This window comes from Pipistrellus hanaki, assembly GCF_964339955.1.
Source record: "Pipistrellus hanaki genome assembly, chromosome: 7".
NCBI lineage: Eukaryota > Metazoa > Chordata > Mammalia > Chiroptera > Vespertilionidae > Pipistrellus > Pipistrellus hanaki.
In genome coordinates this window covers 12182763-12205494 of record NC_140509.1, presented here as the reverse complement: position 1 = coordinate 12205494, position 22732 = coordinate 12182763, and the positions used below count along the sequence as shown (strand labels likewise).

The following is a 22732-nucleotide window of genomic DNA, read 5'->3' as shown; positions in this document are numbered from 1 at the left end:
CCTTATAGCCCAGATTCCATCTGTATGTGTCTGGGTCCCCAGGGTCTCGCTTAGAACTGGGGTTCAGTGCTGTCAGAACTGGGGTTCAGCACAGTCCAGAGCTTTTATCTCCCCGCTAGGGAACACCAGTCAGGCACTCAGCCGCCCCTCCTCTCCGGCTCCGTCCTCTCAGCACACTCAACATGTCTCCATACCTTAGGCTTTTACAGCTCCTCTGATTTTCCTTCTGGTTTTCTCTTTTCTTCTCGTTGTAGAATTTCCAGTCAGTCAACTTTTCTGTAGTTCTGGATAATGTCCACTTTATATTTTAGTTGTATTTTTTGAAATTGTTGTGTGAGGCTGCAGTTAGGCGGTTACCTATGCCGCCATCTTGGTTTCTCTCGGAAGATGTATTGATAGAAGGTCATTCTAATACAACAAAGTTGCCTGTTCAACACCCAGTCAAGGCACATACAAGAATCAACCAATGAATTCATAAATAAGTGGAACAACAAATCAACATGTCTCTCTCTCTACCTTCCTCTCTTTCTAAAATAAAAAAACAATTAAATTTATGGAAGACTATGCAATTATATGTAGTGATGTAGGTCCCCAAAACTTCAATGGTAGGTGATTTTCACTTTTTGGCCTGCTGACATCCAATCTCATGCCCCAACAGTATCCCATTTCTCTAGTGAACTGTCTCTCCCTCATCGTGTACATCTGTGCGAGTGGAGTACCACAAGCTTGCCCTCCACGCATAACTGAAAGGGTTTCTGGGAGATCAGTCCCAGTCCTCTCACCTGCCCAGCGGGAAGGGCATGGGACCATACACTTACCTTCTTTGGTTCTGAATCTTGAGCAGTGGTGATGGGAGGAATGTAGGTTTGGGACAAGCTGTTTAAAGATTCCCACCTGCTGAGTGAAACCTGGAATTTCCTTGTTCCTATGCTTCTCAAGTCTGTTTTTTCAAACTTCCCTTCAATCCTTACCCTTCCTATAAAACCCCTTATGCTTGTTAACCAGATCAGTTTCTGTTGCTTGCAATCAAAGAATCCTATAAAACCATAATATGCAAATTGACTGAACTGTGGAATGACTGGTTGATATGATGCACACTGACCACCAGGGGGCAGATGTTCAACGCAGGAGCTGCCCCCCTGGGGGTCAGTGAGCTCCCACAAGGTGAGCGCTGCTCAGCCAGAAGCCGGGCTCTTGGCTGGCGAGTGCAGGGCAGTGGCAGGAGCCTCTACTGCCTCCACAGCAGGGCTAAGGACCCCTCAGGGGTCCCAGACTTTGAGTGGGTGCAGACTGGGCTGAGGGCGCCCCCCACCACCACCCCTGACTATAAAATTCCAAGACATTTGGAAAATGTCTGTATTGTATTTGAAAAAGCAAAGGTACAGAACAGGATGTGAGGGAATGGTCCTAGTTGTTTTTGTTTTTTTGGCTATAGATGTATTTGTATATTATAATTTTGGAAGGACATAAAAAAAAAGTGTAGGTGAGTATTATTTTTGGAAAATGGGAGTGGAGCAAGGCTTACATTTGGTGGTATGACCTTTGTTTATCACTTATTGATTAGTTTAATGAAAACTCCTAGGTCATCAGCCTCTTGTGATTTGTCTGTTTTAGAAACTCCTCGACTATATGTTTTTTAAACTCCTTTCAGGGCCAACATTCTGTGGTTCCCTGAATTAACCCCAGGATCCCTTTGCTAACAAAACCCACAGTAAGTTATGTCAGTATTCTCTGCACTTTGGGGTTATTTGTAGTCCTACTCTTTTCTCTTAATTAAGCAGTGCCTTCTCCGTAAGGCAAAACCACACACACACACACACACACACACACACACACACACACACTCGGGTCCATCTGCAGTTTCCTATCTGCCCCACACCTCCTTCCTGGATTAGGACCCTTCTGGCCGCCCACTTCCTTTGTTTGAAGCTTTCCTGGTTGCTTCCTCAGAGGGACGTGGGTTACCAGGAAGCATGTGGGAAAGAGATCACAGCAGGTCCTGGAATAACATCGTTACCTGACAACGTTGATGAGATGCCACAGGAACTGAACTTGTTTATATCAATTGTCTTTCGGTAAAATCGGTTTCCTTGTCGCAGAAGTTCCGAGAACCTACTAATGACCCTAAGTGAGAACTTACTATAGCGTGAGAGCAGCCAGATGAGCCTGGAGCTGGGGAAGACAACACGGACAACAGCTCTTGATCTTGAACAACAAACGTAAGGAGCAAAAGTGGGAAGGGAAAAGGAGCGAACAGGTGAGGGCAGCAGCTTTTGGAGGGCTGAGGACAGACACAGGAGAGCTAGCGTACGAAGGAGTCAGTGTGCAGACGGTGAGACCAAACCCAAGCCCGGAAACCCAAACCTCTTCTCAATTATTTCAGGGATAATGGAACGTTAGCTTTTTCTGCCTTCCATACGTCTTCAGTAACACACCATTTTACACCAAGAAATGGGGGCAGCTTCATCTCAGGACGAGGCTTCCTAGTTCAGTGGTCGGCAAACTCATTAGTCAACAGAACCAAATATCAACAGTACAACAATTGAAATTTCTTTTGAGAGTCAAAATTTTTAAACTTCTTCTAACGCTACTTCTTCAAAATAGACTGGCCCAGGCTGTGGTATTTTGTGGAAGAGCCACACTCAAGGGGCCAAAGAGCCACATGTGGCTCGAGAGCCGCAGTTTGCTGACCACGGTCCTAGTTTACTGTGGAGGCAGCTGGGCTGAGAGGGACTCGCAGGAAGGCATCTGAGTCCGTGTCAGACGCCGCACTGGCACCTGCTTCCAGATCCTGCTGCCCACACCCTCGCTCTGCTTTCCTTGACCTCCACAGAAACTGATTTCCCAGAAGGATCTTCCTGCCTTTGCAGGTGTCATCAAAGGCCAGGCTGCAGCACGTGTGCGCGAGGAACAGAGGATTTTTCGTAAAGGCCTTTCCCTGGAGCAATGCAGACACAGGCTGTTCACACAACAGAACCTACCTTTTACGACAAACGCGCCTCCAGCATTTGTGCGCATACTTGGGACAGATTTCTCCATATTCACGCTCTAATTACAAACGTCCTTAACGTCACTCCTGCACAGAGTCTATATTTTTTCCCAAACGTCACTCAGGAAACTGCACTAACCACCAGGGCATGGAAATCCCATCTGTCGCTCTCTACCTAGCGGCAGGTCTGGAGTTTCAGCTCCAGTCTCTCTTCTCTGGAACTCCATTGGTTGGTTCCCAGATGTACCTACTTATTGGCGTGTTTTCCCTCTAGATGTGGAGCTCCTCGAGAGCAGAAATCACCCTCAGCCGCACACGTCCCGGTGGCTAGCCCCGTGCCTGTAACTGTCCCAGGTTTGGCGGGTACCGCTCTCCATCTTCAGCTGGGTCCCCAAGAACCCACTGGCTACTTCCTCCACGTCAGGGAATACTGGGGTCCCTCCTGAAACAAGGCCTCCCGCCGCCACAGCCAGGGCTGGGGCTTCCCCCTCCTCAGAGAAGATGCCGGTTCTTTCCTCTGGGGACAGAGACTGATTCTAACCTAAGCAGCCAGATGGTCCCTCCTTCTAACGCATCACCCAGGGGGCATCCCCAGTGCAAAGGGTCCAAGAGGGACAAGAGCGTCAGGATGGACACACATTTGTCCTTAGTAAGGGGAGGAGCTCGGCATCAGGGCAACACTGCAAAAATAAAAACGATTAGGGAATCCATCCACTGATGTGACAATGCAAGCAGTAACGATCCTAATTTCTGTTATAAAGAGGACAGCTTCCGGTTTACATATTGGTTGTTGCTGAATGTTGTGTTCACCACTGCTACTGTTTTAAGGGCAGGGGAAGCAATGAAACCATAAATAAGGCTGTACATATAAATTCTAGGTCCCAAAGGAAAATTTAAGGAGTCCTATACTCTCACCCTCTGGTAGTTTCCCAAACAATTTGGGTAGAGTCCCCCTCGTGAGGGCAGGAACTCAGAAGAGCCTCGTGGGGCTAATTTTATTTCTTACCATTGTGGTCAAGGGTGTGACTCCAAAGAGAAACATGTTAGTTCTGGAATAAACTTAAATTATTTATTTATACTTTAATTAAAAAAAATTGAGAGACGTGAGAAACATGGGTTGCTTCCCACATGCGCCCTGACCAATCAGAGACAGAACCCACAACTTGGGTATGTGCCCTGATTGGGAATTGAACCCAAAACCTTTCGTACATGGTATGATGCTCCAACCAACTGAGCCATCCTGGCAAGGGCTAAATTTTTATTTATTGGTTTTAGAAAGAGAGATTTGTTGTTCCACTTATCATGCATTCACTGGTTGATTCTTTTTTTTTTTTTTTTTTTTAGATAAATTTCTTTTTTCTTTTCTTTTTTTTAAAATATATTTTATTGATTTTTCACAGAGAGGAAGGGAGAGGGATAGAGAGCTAGAAACATCGATGAGAAACATCGACCAGTTGCCTCTTGCACACCCCCTACTGGGGATGTACCCGCAACCAAGGTATTGTACATGCCCTTGACCGGAATCGAACCTGGGACCTTTCAGTCCGCAGACCGACGCTCTATCCACTGAGCCAAACCGGTTTCGGCCACTGGTTGATTCTTATTTGTGCCCTACCTGGGGATTGAAAACACAACCTTGGTGTATCGAGACAATGCTCTGAGCTACCCAGGCAGTGCTGGAACAAGGCTTATGTGAAATAGTTTGCTTTAGGGTTGGGACATACGCCTGGATTTCAGGCTCAGTCCCCAGTGGGGAGTGTGCAGGTGGCAGCTGATCAACGATTCTCTCTTATCATTGATGTTTCTATCTTTCCTCCTTTCCTCTCTGAGATCAATAAAAATATATTAAATTTTAAAAAAGAGAATAGTTTGTTGACTTTTAGAGAGAGAGTGGAAGGGAGAAAAGAGAAACGTCAATGTGAGAGTCTAACATCAAGTGGCTGCCTCCTGCATGTCACCTACTGGGGACTGAGCCCACAGTCAAACCAGCCACCTCTCAGTGCACGGGGTGATGCCCAGCCGAGCACACGGGCAGGGCTCTTCTTCTGTCCTTTATCCCCTTACCTTCTTGTCCTTGAAGAAACAAAGTAAATATAGGAATATATGGAAGAAAACTGCCTACAGAATGAAGCTCACTTATCCAACTTCTCAGATGACCCCATTTTTCCTTCGCTGGTTAAGGAAGGGTCCATGTGACAGGAGCTGGGATGGAGGCCAGAGATGCACAGGCCTAAACCTTCTCCCCGGCCAACTTGGTGTAATTTGTAACTGTTTGGAAAGGCCGATCAGTTACAATCCTGCCTTCTCACTGCCTAGGCTAGGCTTTGGCAATGGCGAGTTTATTTGAATAGAACTCCCACTGGACACTTACTTACCCGTCTTCTGGGAAAAGCAGCCATTCCTACTTGCAAATCAAGACAATCACAGTTGCACATTTTCCCAAATCTTTGGCTGTATTGCAATGGTTGTTTCATTTTGTAATCTCCAACTAAACATTTCCTAACCATGGGTTAACAATATAGTTACTGACTGGTTTCTTTTAACAGTATTTATCCAACATAACAAAATAAACTGCAATTTGTTATACTTTTTTACAAAACATTTTATAAATATTTTTACAAAATGTATACAAAGCAATTTCAAGTGAGACATACTATACAAATGAAGGTATTTAAGCAAATAAAGCCCACACCACACAGACAGTGAGTGACGCGTCCTCTTTAAGTCAAGTCAGTCTGTAAGGCCTCCCTAATCTAACAAAGTCTACTAAATTCTTCGGAGCTAAAATAGTTCTTTTTTTCGTAATTGCCAGTTTAAAATTTGCTTTACCTTTTAGGCAGTACTTAAGGACACAGAAAATCAAATGCTTAATAACAAATTCACACCTTTCCACAACAACAGGAAAAAAAAAAAAGAGAGAAATGATTTTTGTTACGGAGTACAAGTAGTTCTAAAACTTAACTTTGACTATGAACCTGAAGGTTGGCCATCTGAGGCTGAGCCCTCGTACCCTTCGCCAGAGGGCTCGGCATGCGGAGTATGACCTATGTGCGCATAACCTAATCACAGGAGTAAAACACATCTCGTCATCTTCATTTGCCATTATCTAGGACCTTTCCTCCATAAAAAGTAAACTTACATACAGGGACACAGAAATTTACAAGTTTCATTTTGGTAGATTTAGGCTCTCCATTTGCTAGACAGGTGTTAGGGCTTAAAAACCCCGGAAGATGGTATATCGAAAAGCGGGGTTTGGGGCAGCGGGACAGGACGGGGAAGAGGTGAGACGAATGTACACAAAGCTTATCTAGTCTCTTTGAGAATTCCACTGATTCGCAGTAATTAATGTAACTCAGCAGCAGCCTTCGCAGAGGCTTCCGGGTATAAAGTTCCACGATGAGGAGAATTTGATCAGGAGGAACCATCTTTAATACTTGCTAGGAATTAGGGGAGCATGAGCCTGTGAAATCTTGGGGGTCGGGGCAGGTGCCAACCCAGGGCTGCCCAAACAGAAAGTTCCAACTGGCAACACCAACTTATCTTTCTAATATGTTACAATAAAGGAAAAGGGGGGATCTGCATCGTGGACATTGGCACAAGTAAGGAAAACATGGTAACCCTCATGGCCCACGTTTCCCGGCTTCTATTGGCGGGTGGGCGTGGGGAGAAGGCTGTCTCGCAGGGCTTCTCTGTGTGGTGGGCCGAGGGGGCAGGGGGGCATCAGTCTTCTGTTGCTGTGTTTTCTAGCAATCAGAAACGTTCCTTTCCGTCACAGGCCAATCTGGAAAGAAATGTCCAACATGATGACAGAGGGAGTCACCGCATTGTGCGGACAGCCAGAAGCAGGCCCAACCAGACACGTGAGAGCGTGCACACACAGAAGAGGGAGCGTGTGTGCACACTGTCAGCACAGCGGCCTGGGGACCTGAACACTCGGGCACATTCACACACGTGTGATAGTACATAGCAAACACCATGATGTAGCTTCCCAAGTTCAGGACACGCTGATGTTACAATGACACCAGAGTGACAGTAACAACAGAAATGGGATGACCTGGGCGGGTACAAAAGGAAGGAAATGGGGAAAGCTCCCTGAAAAGAAACATAAATAAATAAAGCAGTGTCATGCTCACTGACATGAACACGGGCCACACACATGACAGGGCATGTCCTTCGGCTCTGGCGTGGGACTCCTCGCTCCGTGGGGGGCTGGCTGGCTACCTTTGGTTTGTCTGTGTTTTGGTAAGGACTGCTGCCAGGGGTGACTACTGTTCTCAGATAACAAGCAGCAAAAACAAGGCCAAAGTCCCCTTAAGGTTTAAACAGAAAAATGACAACACGGTTTTCAAATGAAAGTGCTTTTGACGCTCGGCTGTTTGTTGTGGGAGAGGGTGCAAAGAGAGGTGAAAGGAAATAGAACCCAGCAACAAACAAAAAGGTACATCGTATGTTGACTATATCCAATCATAAAATGCAAAACGCTTGTTTTTTCTCGACAGTTAACATATATATGCTTTTACATATATACAGGTTTTATTCCTCAGGCTGCACCCCGCCCCGCCCCGCCCCGCACACTGTGCTGTCACTGGCTTCCCCTCCCTGCGCTCAGCCCGCGCAGGCTCTGTGAGCTGTGGCGCTGAGGGAGCAGGGCCGGGGGAGCCACCACGAGGTGCTGGAAAGGCACGAGGCTGCGCTCCGGGAGCATCGGCAAAGCACCTGACCGAGAACGGGGCGGCCCGCCCTGCACACGCCTGCTCCCTCGCCACCGGCCGCCAGCCGGGGCCACCCCAGGGCCGAGGGGTCCCCGCAGCGGCCAGCAACTCCTGCTGAGGCGGCCAGGGGGAGGGCCACGTGGTCTCCCCTCCAGCAACAGCAACAAAACCAAAAAGCCAAAATTTGGAGATACAGTGGGATATTCTTTAAAAAGTAGCTTCTATCAGTCCTGTTTGATTTTCTTTAATAAGTCTGTTCTTTTCAAATGACTTATGATTGTCAGAATATTTTTTTTACCCAGGGCCAAGTGTACTATGATCTCATTGAGTTACACAGTATTTTTAGGAAAATAAAACAAGTAAACAAACAAACAAAAAAAATGACTAAAAGCGCTTTCAAACACTTGCAATGTGTCGGGCCTATCAGACTGCTTTCTAACCAGGACTGATCTTGCTGGCGGGTCTCCCGGACCCACGACGAGTATTGCTCTGGACGGAACGGGAGGAGCAGGCGTGATGAACACCGGGCAGGCTGGGGGGCTCCGTTGGTTTGCAGGAAAGACGGGCGGCGGGGCGGGGCGGAGGCCGTATTAACACTCTAGGATACTATTTACAGCGGCTTCTAAAATGGAGTCCGTCTCCACGACGCCCTGGCCGTGGTCCGGGGCCAGCTTCTCCAGGCAGTGGTCCTGCGCGGCCATGGGGGAGAAGCCGGGGAAGCCCAGCTCCACGCCGCCGCCGGGTGCCGGCCGGCCCGCCGCCTTGAGCTCCAGGATGTTCTTGAACGTGGTCTCCAGGCTCCGGCTGAGCTGCAGGTCCGGCTGGGGCTCCCCGGAGCCCTTCAGCACGTCCGTGGGCGAGGCGTGCTCGGGCGGGCTGCGGCGCGCCCGGTCCGGGAAGGAGTTGCTGCGCGCCGTCTCCAGGCGGGCGTCCACCAGGAGGCCCGGGAGCTTGCCCTCGGGGCCGGGGTCGGGCCGGGCCGCGGTTCTCCGGGGCCCCTCGGGGCCGGGGTTGCCCTCGCTGCCCGCGGCGGGGTCCCGCGGCTGCCCCGGGCCCAGGCACTCCGTCTTCCTGGAGACGCTCCCCTCGGCGGAGACCACGAGGTGGTTAGGCACTGGCTGACCCGGGGCGTGGTTCACGGGCTCCGCCGGGCCGGCCCGGGCTCGGTCCCTGCTCCCGGCCTTGGGCAGCGAGCTGGTGCTGTGGCTGCCGTGCTGGTCACTCGGGCCACACGGCGGCTCGCGAGCAGCGTTGTCAGGTTGGAAGGAGCAGCAGAAATCGGCTTGAAAGCCCTCTGGAAAGGGGAGCGGAGAGAACGTGAATGGACGGAGGAGGAAGGGCAACACCACGGACCCTGGTGGGGTCAGCGTGGAGCCAGCCTGCCCAGCAGGAGGTCTACGGGATCCAAGGGGGTGCAGAGCTGCTGCCAGGAGCTGCACCCCTTTGCAGAGTAGCTGCTGGCTGACAGTGGGGAGGGGAGCCGGAGGCGCAGAGCCCGCTCCCGCGCTCCCGTTGGCTCAGTTTGTTACAGGCCGGCTCTGCAAGTCCCAGACAGAGGAGCTGCAGGACCAGCCGTGTCCTCCCTGGAGCAGAGGCTTGGGCAGGGGGTGGGTATGATGGACACAACCAGGTGTCCGGGTGATGGCATGCCAGCCCCTAAGACGCACATGGGGACCTGGAACAGCCAGCGGCACACTGCCAGGTCAACATGCATCCAGGTGACGTCTGCTCTGCTCGGAGGAGCCGTGTCTGAGCGAGCAGTGCACTGGGCCAGGCCTGAAGGGCCAAGGACCGGGCAAGAGAGATGGAAGTAAGGATGCAGGGGCTGGGGGTACAGAGGAAGGCAGACAGACGCTAGCACAGAGAGTGTTAGCTCTGAAGTGACGGGCGCTGAGGCAGGTGTCCTGTCAGCGGGGTGCCAACAGTGCAGCCCCTGCCACCGAAGCAGACCCCTCAGGCTCAGGCCCGAGCCACAGACCAGGCCCGGTCAGGCCTGAGACAGGGGGAGGGAGGGACGAGCTGCGGACCCGACTGCTACAGTCGCTTAGGGCAGATACAGTTGTGGGTAACTGATGCCTTTACACCCTCCCCCCAACGCCTCGTAACCTCATAAAGTATAGAATCCATATCTCGAGGATTAAAAATGGCGGCAGAGTAAGTGGATGCTACATGGACACGCTCCCAGGAATGAATTGGAGTTACATCTAAAATACAGAAAAACTTCCTGAATAATCAACAGAAAACTCGCAGGAGAGAACCTGATACCCGAGTGGAGAGAGTATAGAGTGGTAGGAGGGGCAGAGGCGCTCAGAGACAGCAACTGAAGTCCCAGAGCGATATCTCAGCTGGGGAGAAAGGAGGGGATTCCACTGAGAACCCTGGGATCTAATCCCCAAGACGGGTCCCCAGCAGAGAGCACCACAGCTGAGAAGGGAGACCACACAACTTCAGGCTGTGAAAGCTGCAGGATGCTGTCTGCCAGGGAGTAACAGCTGAAAATGCAGGCACCCTCTTAAAGGGCCAGTGCACAAACTATCCTGTGGAGCCCCCACCTCGTGCTCCAGCAGAAGGGGGTTGAGTGGACTGGAGCTGTGAGAGCAGAAGCCAGGACTGGGGACTTGGGGATAGAGCTCAGAAGGCAGACACCCCAGGTTTTCTGGGCTGAATCATTCCAAATAATCTTTCTGTCTCTTTTAAAAATATATATTTTATTGATTTCAGAGAGGAAGGGAGAAGGAAAGAGACAGAAACATCAATGATGAGAGAGAATCACTGATTGGCTGCCTCCTGCATGCCCCCACCTGGGGAAGAGCCCACAACCCTGGCCTGTGCCCTTGATCAGAATTCAACCCAGGACCCAGTCTGCAGGCTGATGCTCTATCCACTGAGCAAAACTAGCTAGGGCATGTTTTTATTAATCTTTCTTAAATGTATGTGTAGTTCACATTTATTTCAGTGTTTATTATAAATGTTTGGATCTTTATTTAGAAGTTTGATGTTTCTATGACCAGAAATATGCCATAGGAACAGAACTCTAGTTTATCTCAATTAACCTATGGCAAAATTGGTTTCCTTAGGGTTGTTTTGCATGAAACTGCAGTTTCTAAGAAACTGTAGATGACATTGAGAACTTACTGTAATAGTCCAATATAGGAGAATGTATTAGCTAAGTTTCAAATGAATACATTAACATTTATTAAATATTATTTTGAAAGACTTTAACAACGTGATAAAAATTTCAGCTTGGCCAAAATGGATCATTGCAATTTCCTAACTGTGGAAGGTTTGGCTTGGCCGGTGTGGCTCAGTGTTGAGCAGACCTGTGAACCAGGAGGTCTCGATTCAATTCCCTATCAGGGCACATGTCCAGGTTGTGGGCTTGACTCCCAGTGTAGGGCGTACAGGAGGCAGCCAATCAGTGATTCTCATCATTGATGTTTCTATCTATCTCTCCATTCCTCTCTGATATCAATAAAAATATATTTTAAAAAAACACCTCAGTTGGTTAAATGGAAGAAAGTTAATAAAATTTTATCTAGCATATGACACATGATTATAACTATATGTAAATGATGTATGTACATGGAAACCAGAACAGCAGTAGAAGAAAATTTGGAGAATAAAAACATTTCTCTTATAGGAAGGTGAGAGTATGGGTAAAACCTATATGCCATGAATTGCTGTAATGTTATTTGATTTAAACAATATTAGAGGCTAGAAAAAAGTAAAGAGAATTCATTTTTAATAGGCAAAATGTGCCTGGCTGGCGTGGCTCTGTGGTTGAGCGCTGACCTATGAACCAGGAGGTCACGGTTTGATTCCCAGTCAGGACACGTGCCCAGATTGTGAGCTCAATCTCCAGTGTGGGGCATGTAGGAAGCAGCCTATCAATGATTCTCTCTCATCATTGATGTTTCTATCTCTCTCCCCCTCTCCCTTCTTCTGAATTCAATTAAAAATTATTTTTAAAAACATAGGCAGAATGTAGGTCAAATCTAACATGCATTAACTGGTGGGGAAGAGAAAAGTACTCACATGGAGCATTGCAATTTCCTAACTGTGGCTAGGGACTGTGTTTTACTGACTTTTCCCCTAACAGTCCCATGTACATAGTGAGATAACCCAATAATTTACTGAGTTTTAACTGCTTCTTGGAAGGCTTCTGATTTAAGTTAGTTCTCAAAAATTAGAGAACAACTGAGAAGTTTAAGTTCACAATGGGGGAAAATAATCACTTAACTGAATGTGAAATTCCATTTTGTAGACTAAAGACCTTCTCAAGTATTCATATCCTGCTCTCAACTCCGGGCTTGTTCTCCCCATTTTCATGCTCTACCTTCAGGTTCCGTACCAAAGGGGGTTCAGACCCAGTCCCCACAGGCCCATGGCCCCTGAGCCATGGTGGAGGCTCCTCCACCTTCAGCCCCACGGGACTCACCGGGGTCCACCAGTGCCAGCCGCTTGTCCCGGGACAGAGACGCCCTCTCCTCCTGGTTGAACATTCTGTCGATCATCACCATCTCAGCCGAGGGGTTAATCCGCTGAAAAGGAGAGAGTCCGGTCATCCCTTTAACAAGCGCAAACATCTCCTTGCATTGTTGGGACCACTGAAGCAGTCAGAAACGAGAGCTTAATGTCTAAGTTCCAGGTGCCCATTCAGTCAGTTTTCCTTGCCACATCATTAGAATGCATTTTTTTAAGAAGTTTTTGGCCCTGGCTGGTTTGGCTTGGTGGATAGAGCGGCAGCCTGTGGACTGAGGGGTCCTGGGTTTGATTCTGGTGAAGGGCACAGGTTAGGGTTGCGGGCTCAATCCCCAGAGGGGGGCGTGCAGAAGGCAGCCAATCAATGATTCTCTCTCATCACTATCTCTCTCTCCCTCTTCCTTCCTCTCTAAAATCAATAAAAGTATATATTTTAAAAAATTTTGTTTTTTATTTTTATTTTTTAATTGGTTTCAGCGAGGGAGAGAAAGAGATAGAAACTTCAATGATGAGATATAATCATTGATCGGCTGCCTCCTGCATGCCCCACACTGAGAATTGAGCCACAACCTGGGCAAGAGCCCTGACTGTAAACGAATCGAACTGTGACTTCCTGGTTCATAGGTCAATGCTCAACCACTGAGCCACACTGGCCAGGCTAGGATGCATTTAAAAAAAAATGTATTTTTATCTAAATGAGGCGAGTACTTCTGGGGCAATGATGGATGGATCATCTTATCTTTTTATCCCTGTTTCCTCTCTCTCATTGAATTTATTGGGGAGACGCCAATTAATAAAATCATACAGGTTTGAAAATAAAATAAGAAATGAACAAATAAATAAAATTGAGTTTTTTTGGGGAAAGGCAATCTACCCATTGGCATTAAGGGGGATGCAAAAAGTAAGCCTTCTTCTTTGCCTCCCCTGGACCCTCCCCTCTCCCCAGTGTCTCTCCCTGGAGGCACCCCATTCCTAGCAGAGTAACACACTCTTCCAGAGGTAGATCATGCACACACACTCATTTATGTCCTCTTTTTAAAAATATATTCTGCACATAAATGATAGCAACAATACATACTGTTTTGTGCCTTTCTTATTTCCCCTTCTGCTAACATGTTGGAAATCTTTTCATTAGAATGACCTTTTACTTTACACTCTGCTATGCTTAAATTTGTGTTTTTTATTTAATTTTATCCTTAAAATTAGTTTGTGCCATACAGAAACAAATCTTAAGCTACATTTCTGGGTCTTATTTAACGTGAAAACTCATGGCAGATACAGTTTGACCAAACAAATGGTCCTTTCCTCAAAAGTGATAGTCTTTTTGACATCTCACAATTTTGTTTTAGAAATGGTTATCAATATAAGAACAACTATTTCAGCCCTAGCCGGTTTGGCTCAGTGGATAGAGCATCGGCCTGCAGACTGAGGGGTCCCAGGTTCGATTCAGGTCAAGGGCAACAATTGGTTGAGGGCACATCCCCAGTAAGGGGGTGTGCAGGAGGCAGCTGATTGGTGTTTCTCTCTCATTGATGTTTCTAGCTCTCTATCCCTTTCCCTTCCTCTCTGTAAAAAATCAATAAAATATATTTTAAAAAATAATAATAAAAAAATAAAAGCAATGCCAGTTGCTATTTGAGGTGATGAAAATGTTCTGGAATTAGACAGTGGTGATGGTTGCACAGTCTTGTGAATATGCTAAAAAAAACTATCAGGTTGTACATTTTAAAATTAAGCATGAATTTTACGGCATGTTAACAATCAGTCAAAAACAAGACAAAATTAATTGTAACACCTGTCACCACCCAGTCTGTCCGGCTGCTGCTGTGAACCTTCACTGCGGTGCTCCCAGGCCGCCCGCTCTGGGCGGGGGAGGGCAGCACACAGCACCGAGGTGTGGACCAGGCCCCGGGGGCTGGGCTGCATCCTGGCTCTGCTAATTGCCCTACAGACTCACAGCTGTGCGCCGGGGCCAATTACTTGACCAGAGCCTAGGTCAGTGGTCGGCAAACTCGTGAGCCGCGGTTGCCACTCGGTTGACTAATGCGTTTGCCAGCCACTGGCCGAGGTTCCTCATCTGGAGCCATCACAGCGGCAGGGACGGTGAGCGACCACATTCCGCACCGCACAATAGACAGCGCCTGCTGGGAAAGGTTTTCTGAAACCTTGAACATCGGTGCCTTCTAAACTCTGCTGGGGAATGTGATCCCCGAAGCTTTTCTCTCTGAATCGGTGGCTGTGACCTGCGGAGCTTAAGAACAAACGTGCCTGGCGGCAGGGCTTACCATGGCATCCTCAAGGAGCAGGCATCTGTACTTGTTAAGCATAGCTTGGGTCCTTTTCAGGAGCTGAGTGGCAACTGTTTCGAATTCATTGTCGACTGTAAGAAGAGAGGGAGAAACAGTAAGAGAGTGCCAATCATCCATAGCCTTTCCGTTCTCAGACCGGACTGCCTTCTCTTCACCGTTCACACAGGTCCTGTCTGTGGCCATTTCCTCTGCTCAGAGCGTCATGCTTCTGCGCTGCCTCCCCTCACTCCGCACCGGAATGTGACTGTGGAAGCTGAGTCCAATACTAGCTTCTATTAACTTTAACTAAGAATCCAAAACCAGCCCTGGCCGGTTTGGCTCAGTAAGAGGAAAGTCGGCCTGCAGACCAAAGGGTCCCGGGTTTGATTCCGGTCAAGGGCATGTACCTCGGTCGCAGGCTCCTGCCAGCCTGGGCCCAGGTCAGGGCATGTGCAGGAGGCAACCAATCGATGTGCTTCTCTGACATCAATATTTCTCTCTGCCCTTCCCTTTCTCTTCCACTCTCTTTGGAAAAATATCCTCAGGTGAGGATTAAAAAAAAGGAATCCAAAAATACAGTATTTTTAACATCACCTATAAAAGAAAACCATATCACACAGAGCAGCAACAAATACCATGTCTCCCTCCCTGCCAATCATATAAAAAGAGAAACAGCTGGAACAATGAAGTCTACTGTCTGGACAGGGCAGTGTTATCTACAGACACACTAGCTCACGGTCCCCTGCAGACCATGGTGCTGTGTTCTGTCCTTGTCTGTTGGTCTCCCAGGTCTCACGTTTCTACCTCACTCTCACAGTCCTCACGGCCTGCTCAGTGCGGATCTGGGCCTCCCCGGGAAGCTCACGGCGGACTGACCGAGACCACGACACTCAGCTCAGAGGCCCTGGTCACAGTGGCTGTGGGGTTACGGCCGCTTCCCCTTTCCTGTGGGAGTGAGACTGGCGGCTGAAGGAGGATGCAAGCAGTGGGGGAACCCCGGAGTCAGCCTGGGGATGGCGGTGGGAGGGCGGGCAGAGCTAGGTAGGCTGCACAGCTGGGGGAGGCAGCGGATCAGGAATGAGATCGGGCTGAGTGCTGGGTTGAGATGAGGAACTTATCCTTAACCCCTTTCTACCAGTTTCTTGACATACAGCAATGCCCTGGACTCACTCTGGAACCTGCAAGAATGTTCGGGGCTGAAGGATCGATGCACCTCACAGAACTGGTGGTGAGAGCTAAGAGCGTGCACTCGCCTAAACAGGAGGACTCCGCCTGAGTCCCTGGGCACAGCCGTCCCGCTGCAGCCAGCAGCCCAGACAATGCTGTGCCTCCACTGCCCCAGGATGTGTCCACAAAGACCCTGGCACTCGGGTATCCCTTCCCAGAATACCGAGAAGAAAAGCCACGACCCCAAACACAGACTGGGAAACGGAGTAAGTAACCGATGAAGAACAGCCTGGCTGCCGTCTGCGGGGCATCCACAGGGGGCGCCGAGGGGCCCAGCGGGTACCTTTCCGCAGGTCCTCCTCGGTGGGCATGGAGCCCTGGCACACGTGGTAGGCGAGCAGCCTCTGCACCGCGTCGCTGAGACACCGGAACTGACTCTTGTCGGGGGTCACGGCGTGGGCTTGGTCCCTCTGCAGCTGCTCGAGGATGCTGGAAGAGAGAGGCTGATGTCGATGCAAAGTCACGGGAAGAGACCGAACCCCCTCTCCCGCAGAAAGAAGAAACGATCCTTTGCATGCAGAGAGAGTAAGACGTACAGGAACGTTACTGTCCAAAGTACAGCACTTCTGGTTTTCCTCGTTTCATACTTTGTACACCAGAGTGGTTCAGAGTTCAGTGTAGCCACCCACAGGGAAGGCAAACGCTGGCCCTGACCTCAGAAGCTGTATTCCTACCAACCACGCACGTGTGGGCTCACACAGACCCGGTAACGCCTGAGCACTGGCCAACTGCGCTTATGCGAGCATTTCTGTTCGGAACATAGGAGTTTCTCAAACCAACCTCCCCTCAGAGACGCCTGCCAGCCACAGGCACGTGGTATGCTAAGACGGCAAAGGCTTCTTCTCCTTAAGAATAAAAAAGCAGCGCTAGCCAGTCTGGCTCAGTGGATAGAGTGTTGGCCTGTGGACTGAAGGGTCCCGGGTTTCATTCCAGTCAAGAGCACATGCCTGGGTTGTGGGCTCGATCCCCAGTAGGAGGCGTGCAGGAGGCAGCTGATCAATGATTCTCCTGCATCATTGATGTTTCTTTCTCTCTCTCTCTTTCTCTCTCCCCCTTCCTCTTTGAAATCAATAAAAAAATATATTTTTAAAAAGAACAAAAGAGCAGACAGTAGTATGAGATACTTATAGGTACTAATGGAAATAAATTATAGGAATGGGCTTTCAAAGTATCTTTTTAAAAATACTGCATGCATTATTACAGTCTGACTTCTGTGGTGTATGTACTGAAGGGTAGAGTAGGGGTGTCGAACTCAATCAGAGAAGGGGCCAAAATCTAAAATCCAGCCTAAATCGTGGGCCGAATGGTTTACTGAACAGTCATAAACTGACAATGTCATAAACTGACAGTGGAGTGCAGTGATGACAGCGCGGTGGGGGCCACATTGCAAGGCCTGGCGGGCTGGATTTGGCCCGCGGGCCTTGTGTTTGACACATGTGGGGTAGAGCCTAGAGGAATGTTCAAAATGAGCTGTAGCCAAGGTCACTCACAAAGCCCCTTTAGTCAGCTGTTTTGTGGCAGGCCTCTTCTGTCCTCCCGAATGACCATCCACCTACGGACAAAACACACCTTTTATTCCCTTTTCTTGAAAGCAAGCAGGATGCAGTTACACATAAAGACCACTACGTTCTGAGTACTTTCAACTCGCTAAGGAGAGCACATTCTAAGGACGCAGAACTGCTCTGCTAAAGAATACCACCAGCAAGCCGTGGGCGCATGTGGTGGAGCAACACTGAGATCACAGAAGCTGTGCTATAGCTCCTGGGGGGACTCAGCCTGGACCTTAACGCCCGAATCCCCACCTCCCTCTGCGAGTGCATCCTTGTATTTCTGAGGAAGTATATTGTGGGTACCAACTCCATTAACATCTAAAAATTCAGTAGACATTACTGAATTCATCTTCTCAGTGGTAAATAGGGAGCAAACACTTTGAGCTCCTGCTTCACAGTTAGGAGTGTAATCTACTAGGCGTTTCGATAACATTAAGGAAGCAAATACACCTACATCAGAACTTGAGAATGGACCGGATCTTTCCGGACTACAAAAGTTTCACTAAACTATCATGGACTGCTGAGTTTAACGGAGCAGAAACTAAGGCCTTAGGAAGCTGAAAACACCTTTTCCCCTTCCTTTTTAGATCAGTGGTTGAGTTAAAAGACCACAGGGACTACTTCATACATTCCTGGTTGTTAGTGTAGAAAAAAAATCTCAGTATAACTAAGAGGAATAATCCACTTTGATATGATAGTAAGTGATATCATCCTATATAATAAAAGGCCAGCAACCATAAGTGTATTGACCAGAATGACCGCTCGACCAGTCGCTAAGAGGTGGGGAGCCAGTAAGGGGAACTGGCTGGCTGGCGGGGGCGGCGGGGTGGGACCGGGTACTGACGAGCAAGCAGAAGATGGGCCTGATCGCAGGCTAGGCCTCGGGACCCTGCCCGCGCACGATTTTTGTGCGCTGGGCCTCTAGTTCAATGGTAAACTACAGATTTTGAGTGCCTACTCTGTGTTGGCTGCTGGAATATTATTATTTAATGAAAAGGTGACAGCACTGTAAACATGTGAGAAACAGAACAGACACATTCATCCCATAAACATCAACACAGCGAGGCCTGGACCACGGGGGAGGTGAGCGTTTGTGGTCACACAGACAGCGGGCCAACTGTGGACAGTGTAAACAAACAGGCGATAACACGTCTTCTTTCAGTTACACTGAACGTTAAAGAAGCAACATAAACTGAGTCCTACCTGCCCAGCTGGCTGGCCAGGAGACGATCCTACTTTTTCCTGCTGAGGTTGTGCGGTTCCTAAGGACGCGGATATGACTTTGCTTCCAGAATCCTGCCCTGTTAAGAGCAACACACAAGACAGACAATGCTCAACAGAAACGGTAAAGCCGGCCCGTCGTCCGACCCTGGACACCTGTGCTCAGGTCACGGAGCATCGAAAGGGCTTCTTCATCACGGATGCTGATGTGAGGAGGGGAGCGGGAAGGACATTTATCGACAAAACCTCTGGAGGCGGAGGCGGGATTAGTAAAGCCCAGGTAGAATATAAGTAGAAATAAATACAGATGTAAATAAATAAAAGCTGTCAATGCTACGGTTTCAAATTATCCACGGTCTGAGGAATAGGCCTCAAGCTAGTAACCTGCCAGCGTTACCAAAACGCAAAACACTCCCGACTGATGGAAAGGGAGGCCCGCGTAGGCGACTGACGGGGAGCGCTCCTGCGTTTGTCTTGCTGGTACTTACTGAGCAAGGCAGGTGTTTGAAGCTTTAGAGAAAGCGGAGACACCGGCACAATATTTTTAGTCTCGGTGGGATTCTAAATTTACATACAGGAAGCAGCACAAAGATAATTACAGACACCTGTGCCACAGAATACGAGACTGTGTTGTTTCTAAGCAGCACATTTTTTCACATAATTTAATTAGAAGCGCTTTTTTCTTGCTTAGTGATGTATAAATGATACTACAGGTGCAACGTGAAAAGGATATAGAGGAAAGGAACGATCGGAGCAGAGGTGGCAGTGAGGCAGAAAGGCTGCGTGCAGGAGGGAGGCAGGGACCAGAGAGGGCAGCTGGCGACGGAGGCTCCTGACCTGGCAGTGCGGTGCCCAGGAGCCCAGGAATCTGTGCTTGCCTCAGGCCGTCGGGGGTCTTGGAAGCAGAAATGGGGCAAGTCTGATTCAGACATTTCTTCTGAGCCTGTCAGAAACATCACCAAGATGGAAACATTAATCTCACGAGGAAAAGCTTTAATAGATTGCTTAATGCCAACCACGTCTGTTAATGCCTCCCTGGCGCTACCTCAGCTTAGATTACAACCAAAACAGAAGTCCTAACACGTTCTCTACGCCCTGGAGAATGGAGAGGACCTTAAAGCTGCAGGCACACTGGCCCTTTCGACCCGTCAGCAGGGAGCCGGGCTGACACGGGACGCCCTCTGCGCAGGGAGCCAGGCTGGTGGAGCTCAGACACAGGCTGAGCCGGTTTTATATGCCGCCTGCGAGGATGATGACCCCGGCGGTCAGTCCTGACGTGGCGTCTGCACTGGCTCCAAGCACAGGGCCAATCCCAGAAGCAGTGCCAACACCCGCTTCCTCCTGTGCAGAGGGTCCAGAGGACATTTCACCCGCCGTCTGGTCTGTCTCTAGTTTGCCTCATGTCAACATCAGGTGGCATGTAACTGGGAAATGTAAACTCAATCGATATTGGCCTAAGCAAATATTATTAGAAACATTAATCTGATATTTAAACTGTTGTATGCTTCTTTTCTATAAACGAGGAAGACGAATTGGGTGATTTAAAAAAAACAAACATTATTTATTATTATTTAAAAAAATATATTTTATTTGATTTTAGAGAGGAAGGGAGAGGGAGAGACAGAAACATCAATGATGTGAGAGAATCATTGATCAGCTCCTCCTGTATGTCCCCTACAGGGGATCGAGCCCAAAACCTGGGCATGTGCCCTTGACTGGAATTGAACCCGGGACCCTTCAGTCTGCAGGCCGACGCTCTATCCACTGAGCCAAACCAGCCAGGGATGAATGATGTTTAAGGACCTTCAAGTTCTTTTTCACTAAAAACACCTGTTACCTGTATAAAGCATGTAAGGCAAGACAGTAAAGGGCTTTTAGATTACTTTCCATTTTTAGTCCTCTACGTTATGCTGTACTATTCATCACGCCTTAGGTTTTCAGAGTTTTTTCTTCAGTTTTCTATTTTGTATAGTGATTTAGAGTCCAGTCTAGCCATTTCCACAGGCGCTTTACATTGTGACCCTGGCCACGCCTGACCCACCAAGCTCATGTTCGTGCTGGTCCTACAATCTCGGACAGTCCCCTTGTTCATCCTGCCTTCAGCAGGGCAGGTCCGAGCTCACACCACTCTAGGTAGACAGGCAACACGTTCTGAGTGAAAACCCTGAGGGAGAATTCTCCAGTTTTCACGCATTTGCCCCAGAATGTAACTCCACACTCTCCCTCCGAAGGGAACCCCTCCCCAGAGGCCACCGGGCGGAGGAGAGGCCGGACCAGCGACATGCAGGCCTTCCTCACCGAAGTCTCCAGGGGGCCACTCAGGGCCACTCCCCAGAAGAAACAAAGCAGATGAAAGCTGGGATAATGCAATTCCCCAGGGCCAGGCTGTGCATTAGGGAGAATGAGACCAACAGGAAACAGAGAAACCGGAATGTACAGGGACGGCGGTGTGGCCAGGACACGACGTTTGGAATTTCTCGCACTCCGCCTCATTCACCGGCCACATGACACAGTACACCGTCCTGCCTGCGTTAGAGCACTCGCCTTTTGTTTTGGGAAAACGCTCTCCATCTTAGTTATCGGACATGACCTGGAATGACTCTTAGCTACTAAACAGATAAATAAAACAGATAAATAAAACATTAAGTAGTAAGACTATAAAGAAAAGCAAGGGGGAAAAAGAAAGGCCGGGAAGAGATCTCCCTCAAAGTCAGGAGAGGGACTGAAATTGGAGAGGGTCACGGAAGAAGGTGTTTCGGGGGTTGAGGTGATATTTTTTTTCTTGAGTGGTTTAATGGATGGGTATTTGCTCTATACATTTATGTTTTATGCATTTTTTTCTAAATGTGTTCCATTTCACAATTCAGAAGAGTAAAAAGAAAAAACAAAATCAATCAAATCTAATGTCAACACTGGAAAATTTGCCATCATTTGAGGGTACAGAGCAGGGTCTTGTCTGAAAGCATGGCTGGATCCGCAGAGGGCATGTCTCCTCTCAGGGCATTTGGCCAGTGGTTTACAGCCCCCGTGGGCCCTGTGGGTGCTGAGCATCGGTGCCTGTGAGTTCTCAGCCTCTGCTCCTCGCTGCATCCCTTCCCTTGGGGCTGGGACAGTCAATCTAATTGTTACGCTGTGGGGGAGGGGGGGTTGGGTGGGGGGGTAGGCCAGGTGGAACTTGGTCTGGCCCCTACACTGGAGTCCCCTGATTCCCCAGGCCTGCATCTTTGGAAGACCCGCTCTGTCTCCAGAAGTGCACTGGTTGCTCATTACCAGGGCAGGCCGTCTGCTGTCTGGTTCACTGCTATATCCCAGGACCAGGTGAGCACACAGAAAACATCTGTTAAATTAAAATGAGCGAGGAGCATTCGAGATCTTGCTTCGGCATATGCCATCAGATTGGCTCAAATAAACTCTTATAAAAACTCTTATCCTTGCCCAGCCCGTTTGACTCGATGCTTGAGTGTTAACCTATAAACCACAGTTCGATTCCAGGTCAGGGCACATGCCCGGGTTGCGGGCTTAACCCCTAGTAGGGGGAAGGCCTGCTCTTGGAATGTATTTTCTTCACAAACAGAGAAGCTATTTAAGGATATTTGGTTGAGTACTTGGCTCCAAGAACTCTGCTAATATTAATGCACAATTTTGACTTTTCAGGCCCCATGAATTATCATGATGCCATGAATCAGAATACTTAATATGTTAATTTCGACCTCTGCGGCACACTTTGAAAGAAGCCAATTACAGATTAGATGATTCAACTAAAAGTTTGGTCATCAACGTATTCTTTAGACTGATTTATGACCAAACGGGGAACTGACCAAAAGGGGTACTGGGAAGTATCCTTGCAACGCGATCTGATCATAAATTCCTAAGTGGCAGGGAATGGTGGGTAGCCAGACCCAGACTTAAAAAATTTTAGTAAAAGGTTTATCTTTGCTTTATGTCTTTATTTTCATTTTTATGCATCTAGGTTAACACACATTTGATATAAGCCATAACCACCCTCAAGAGAGCACAGTCTTGTTAACAATCTTGTAATCCAATCTCCGCCTTGCTTTTTCCCATCCTCATGTAATCTTTCTTATATTTCCCCTTAATTTTAGATGCATAAAAAAGCTGCAGAACTGTCATTTTTTGGGAGCATCTGAGATCTTGCTCCTGGTATATGTGGTCAGTTTGACTCAAACTCTTGTAAAAATTAAAAACAAGGAAACAACAAATTAGCAAGAGGATATTTATCCAACAAGAGGCTTTTGCTGAAGA

The 22732-nt window shown here is 48.4% G+C and overlaps 1 protein-coding gene across 7 annotated transcripts in view; it reads right to left on the bottom strand.

Annotated features, from left to right (window-relative positions):
* Window positions 1-5423: 5423 nt before the first annotated feature.
* Window positions 5424-22732, bottom strand: part of BICRAL (BICRA like chromatin remodeling complex associated protein) — a 100504-nt gene continuing 83195 nt past the window's right edge. For all 7 annotated transcript variants that reach the window (XM_084890263.1, XM_084890268.1, XM_084890264.1 and 4 more), the window contains 7 exons: window positions 19307-19412; window positions 18452-18549; window positions 17189-17250; window positions 15982-16127; window positions 14469-14563; window positions 12140-12242; window positions 5424-8995 (listed from right to left, as the gene is read on the bottom strand). In XM_084890263.1, coding sequence (XP_084746389.1) covers window positions 8292-8995; window positions 12140-12242; window positions 14469-14563; window positions 15982-16127; window positions 17189-17250; window positions 18452-18549; window positions 19307-19412 — 1314 coding nt within the window. In that variant the 3' untranslated portion in view covers window positions 5424-8291. The remainder of the gene's footprint in view (window positions 8996-12139; window positions 12243-14468; window positions 14564-15981; window positions 16128-17188; window positions 17251-18451; window positions 18550-19306; window positions 19413-22732) is intronic.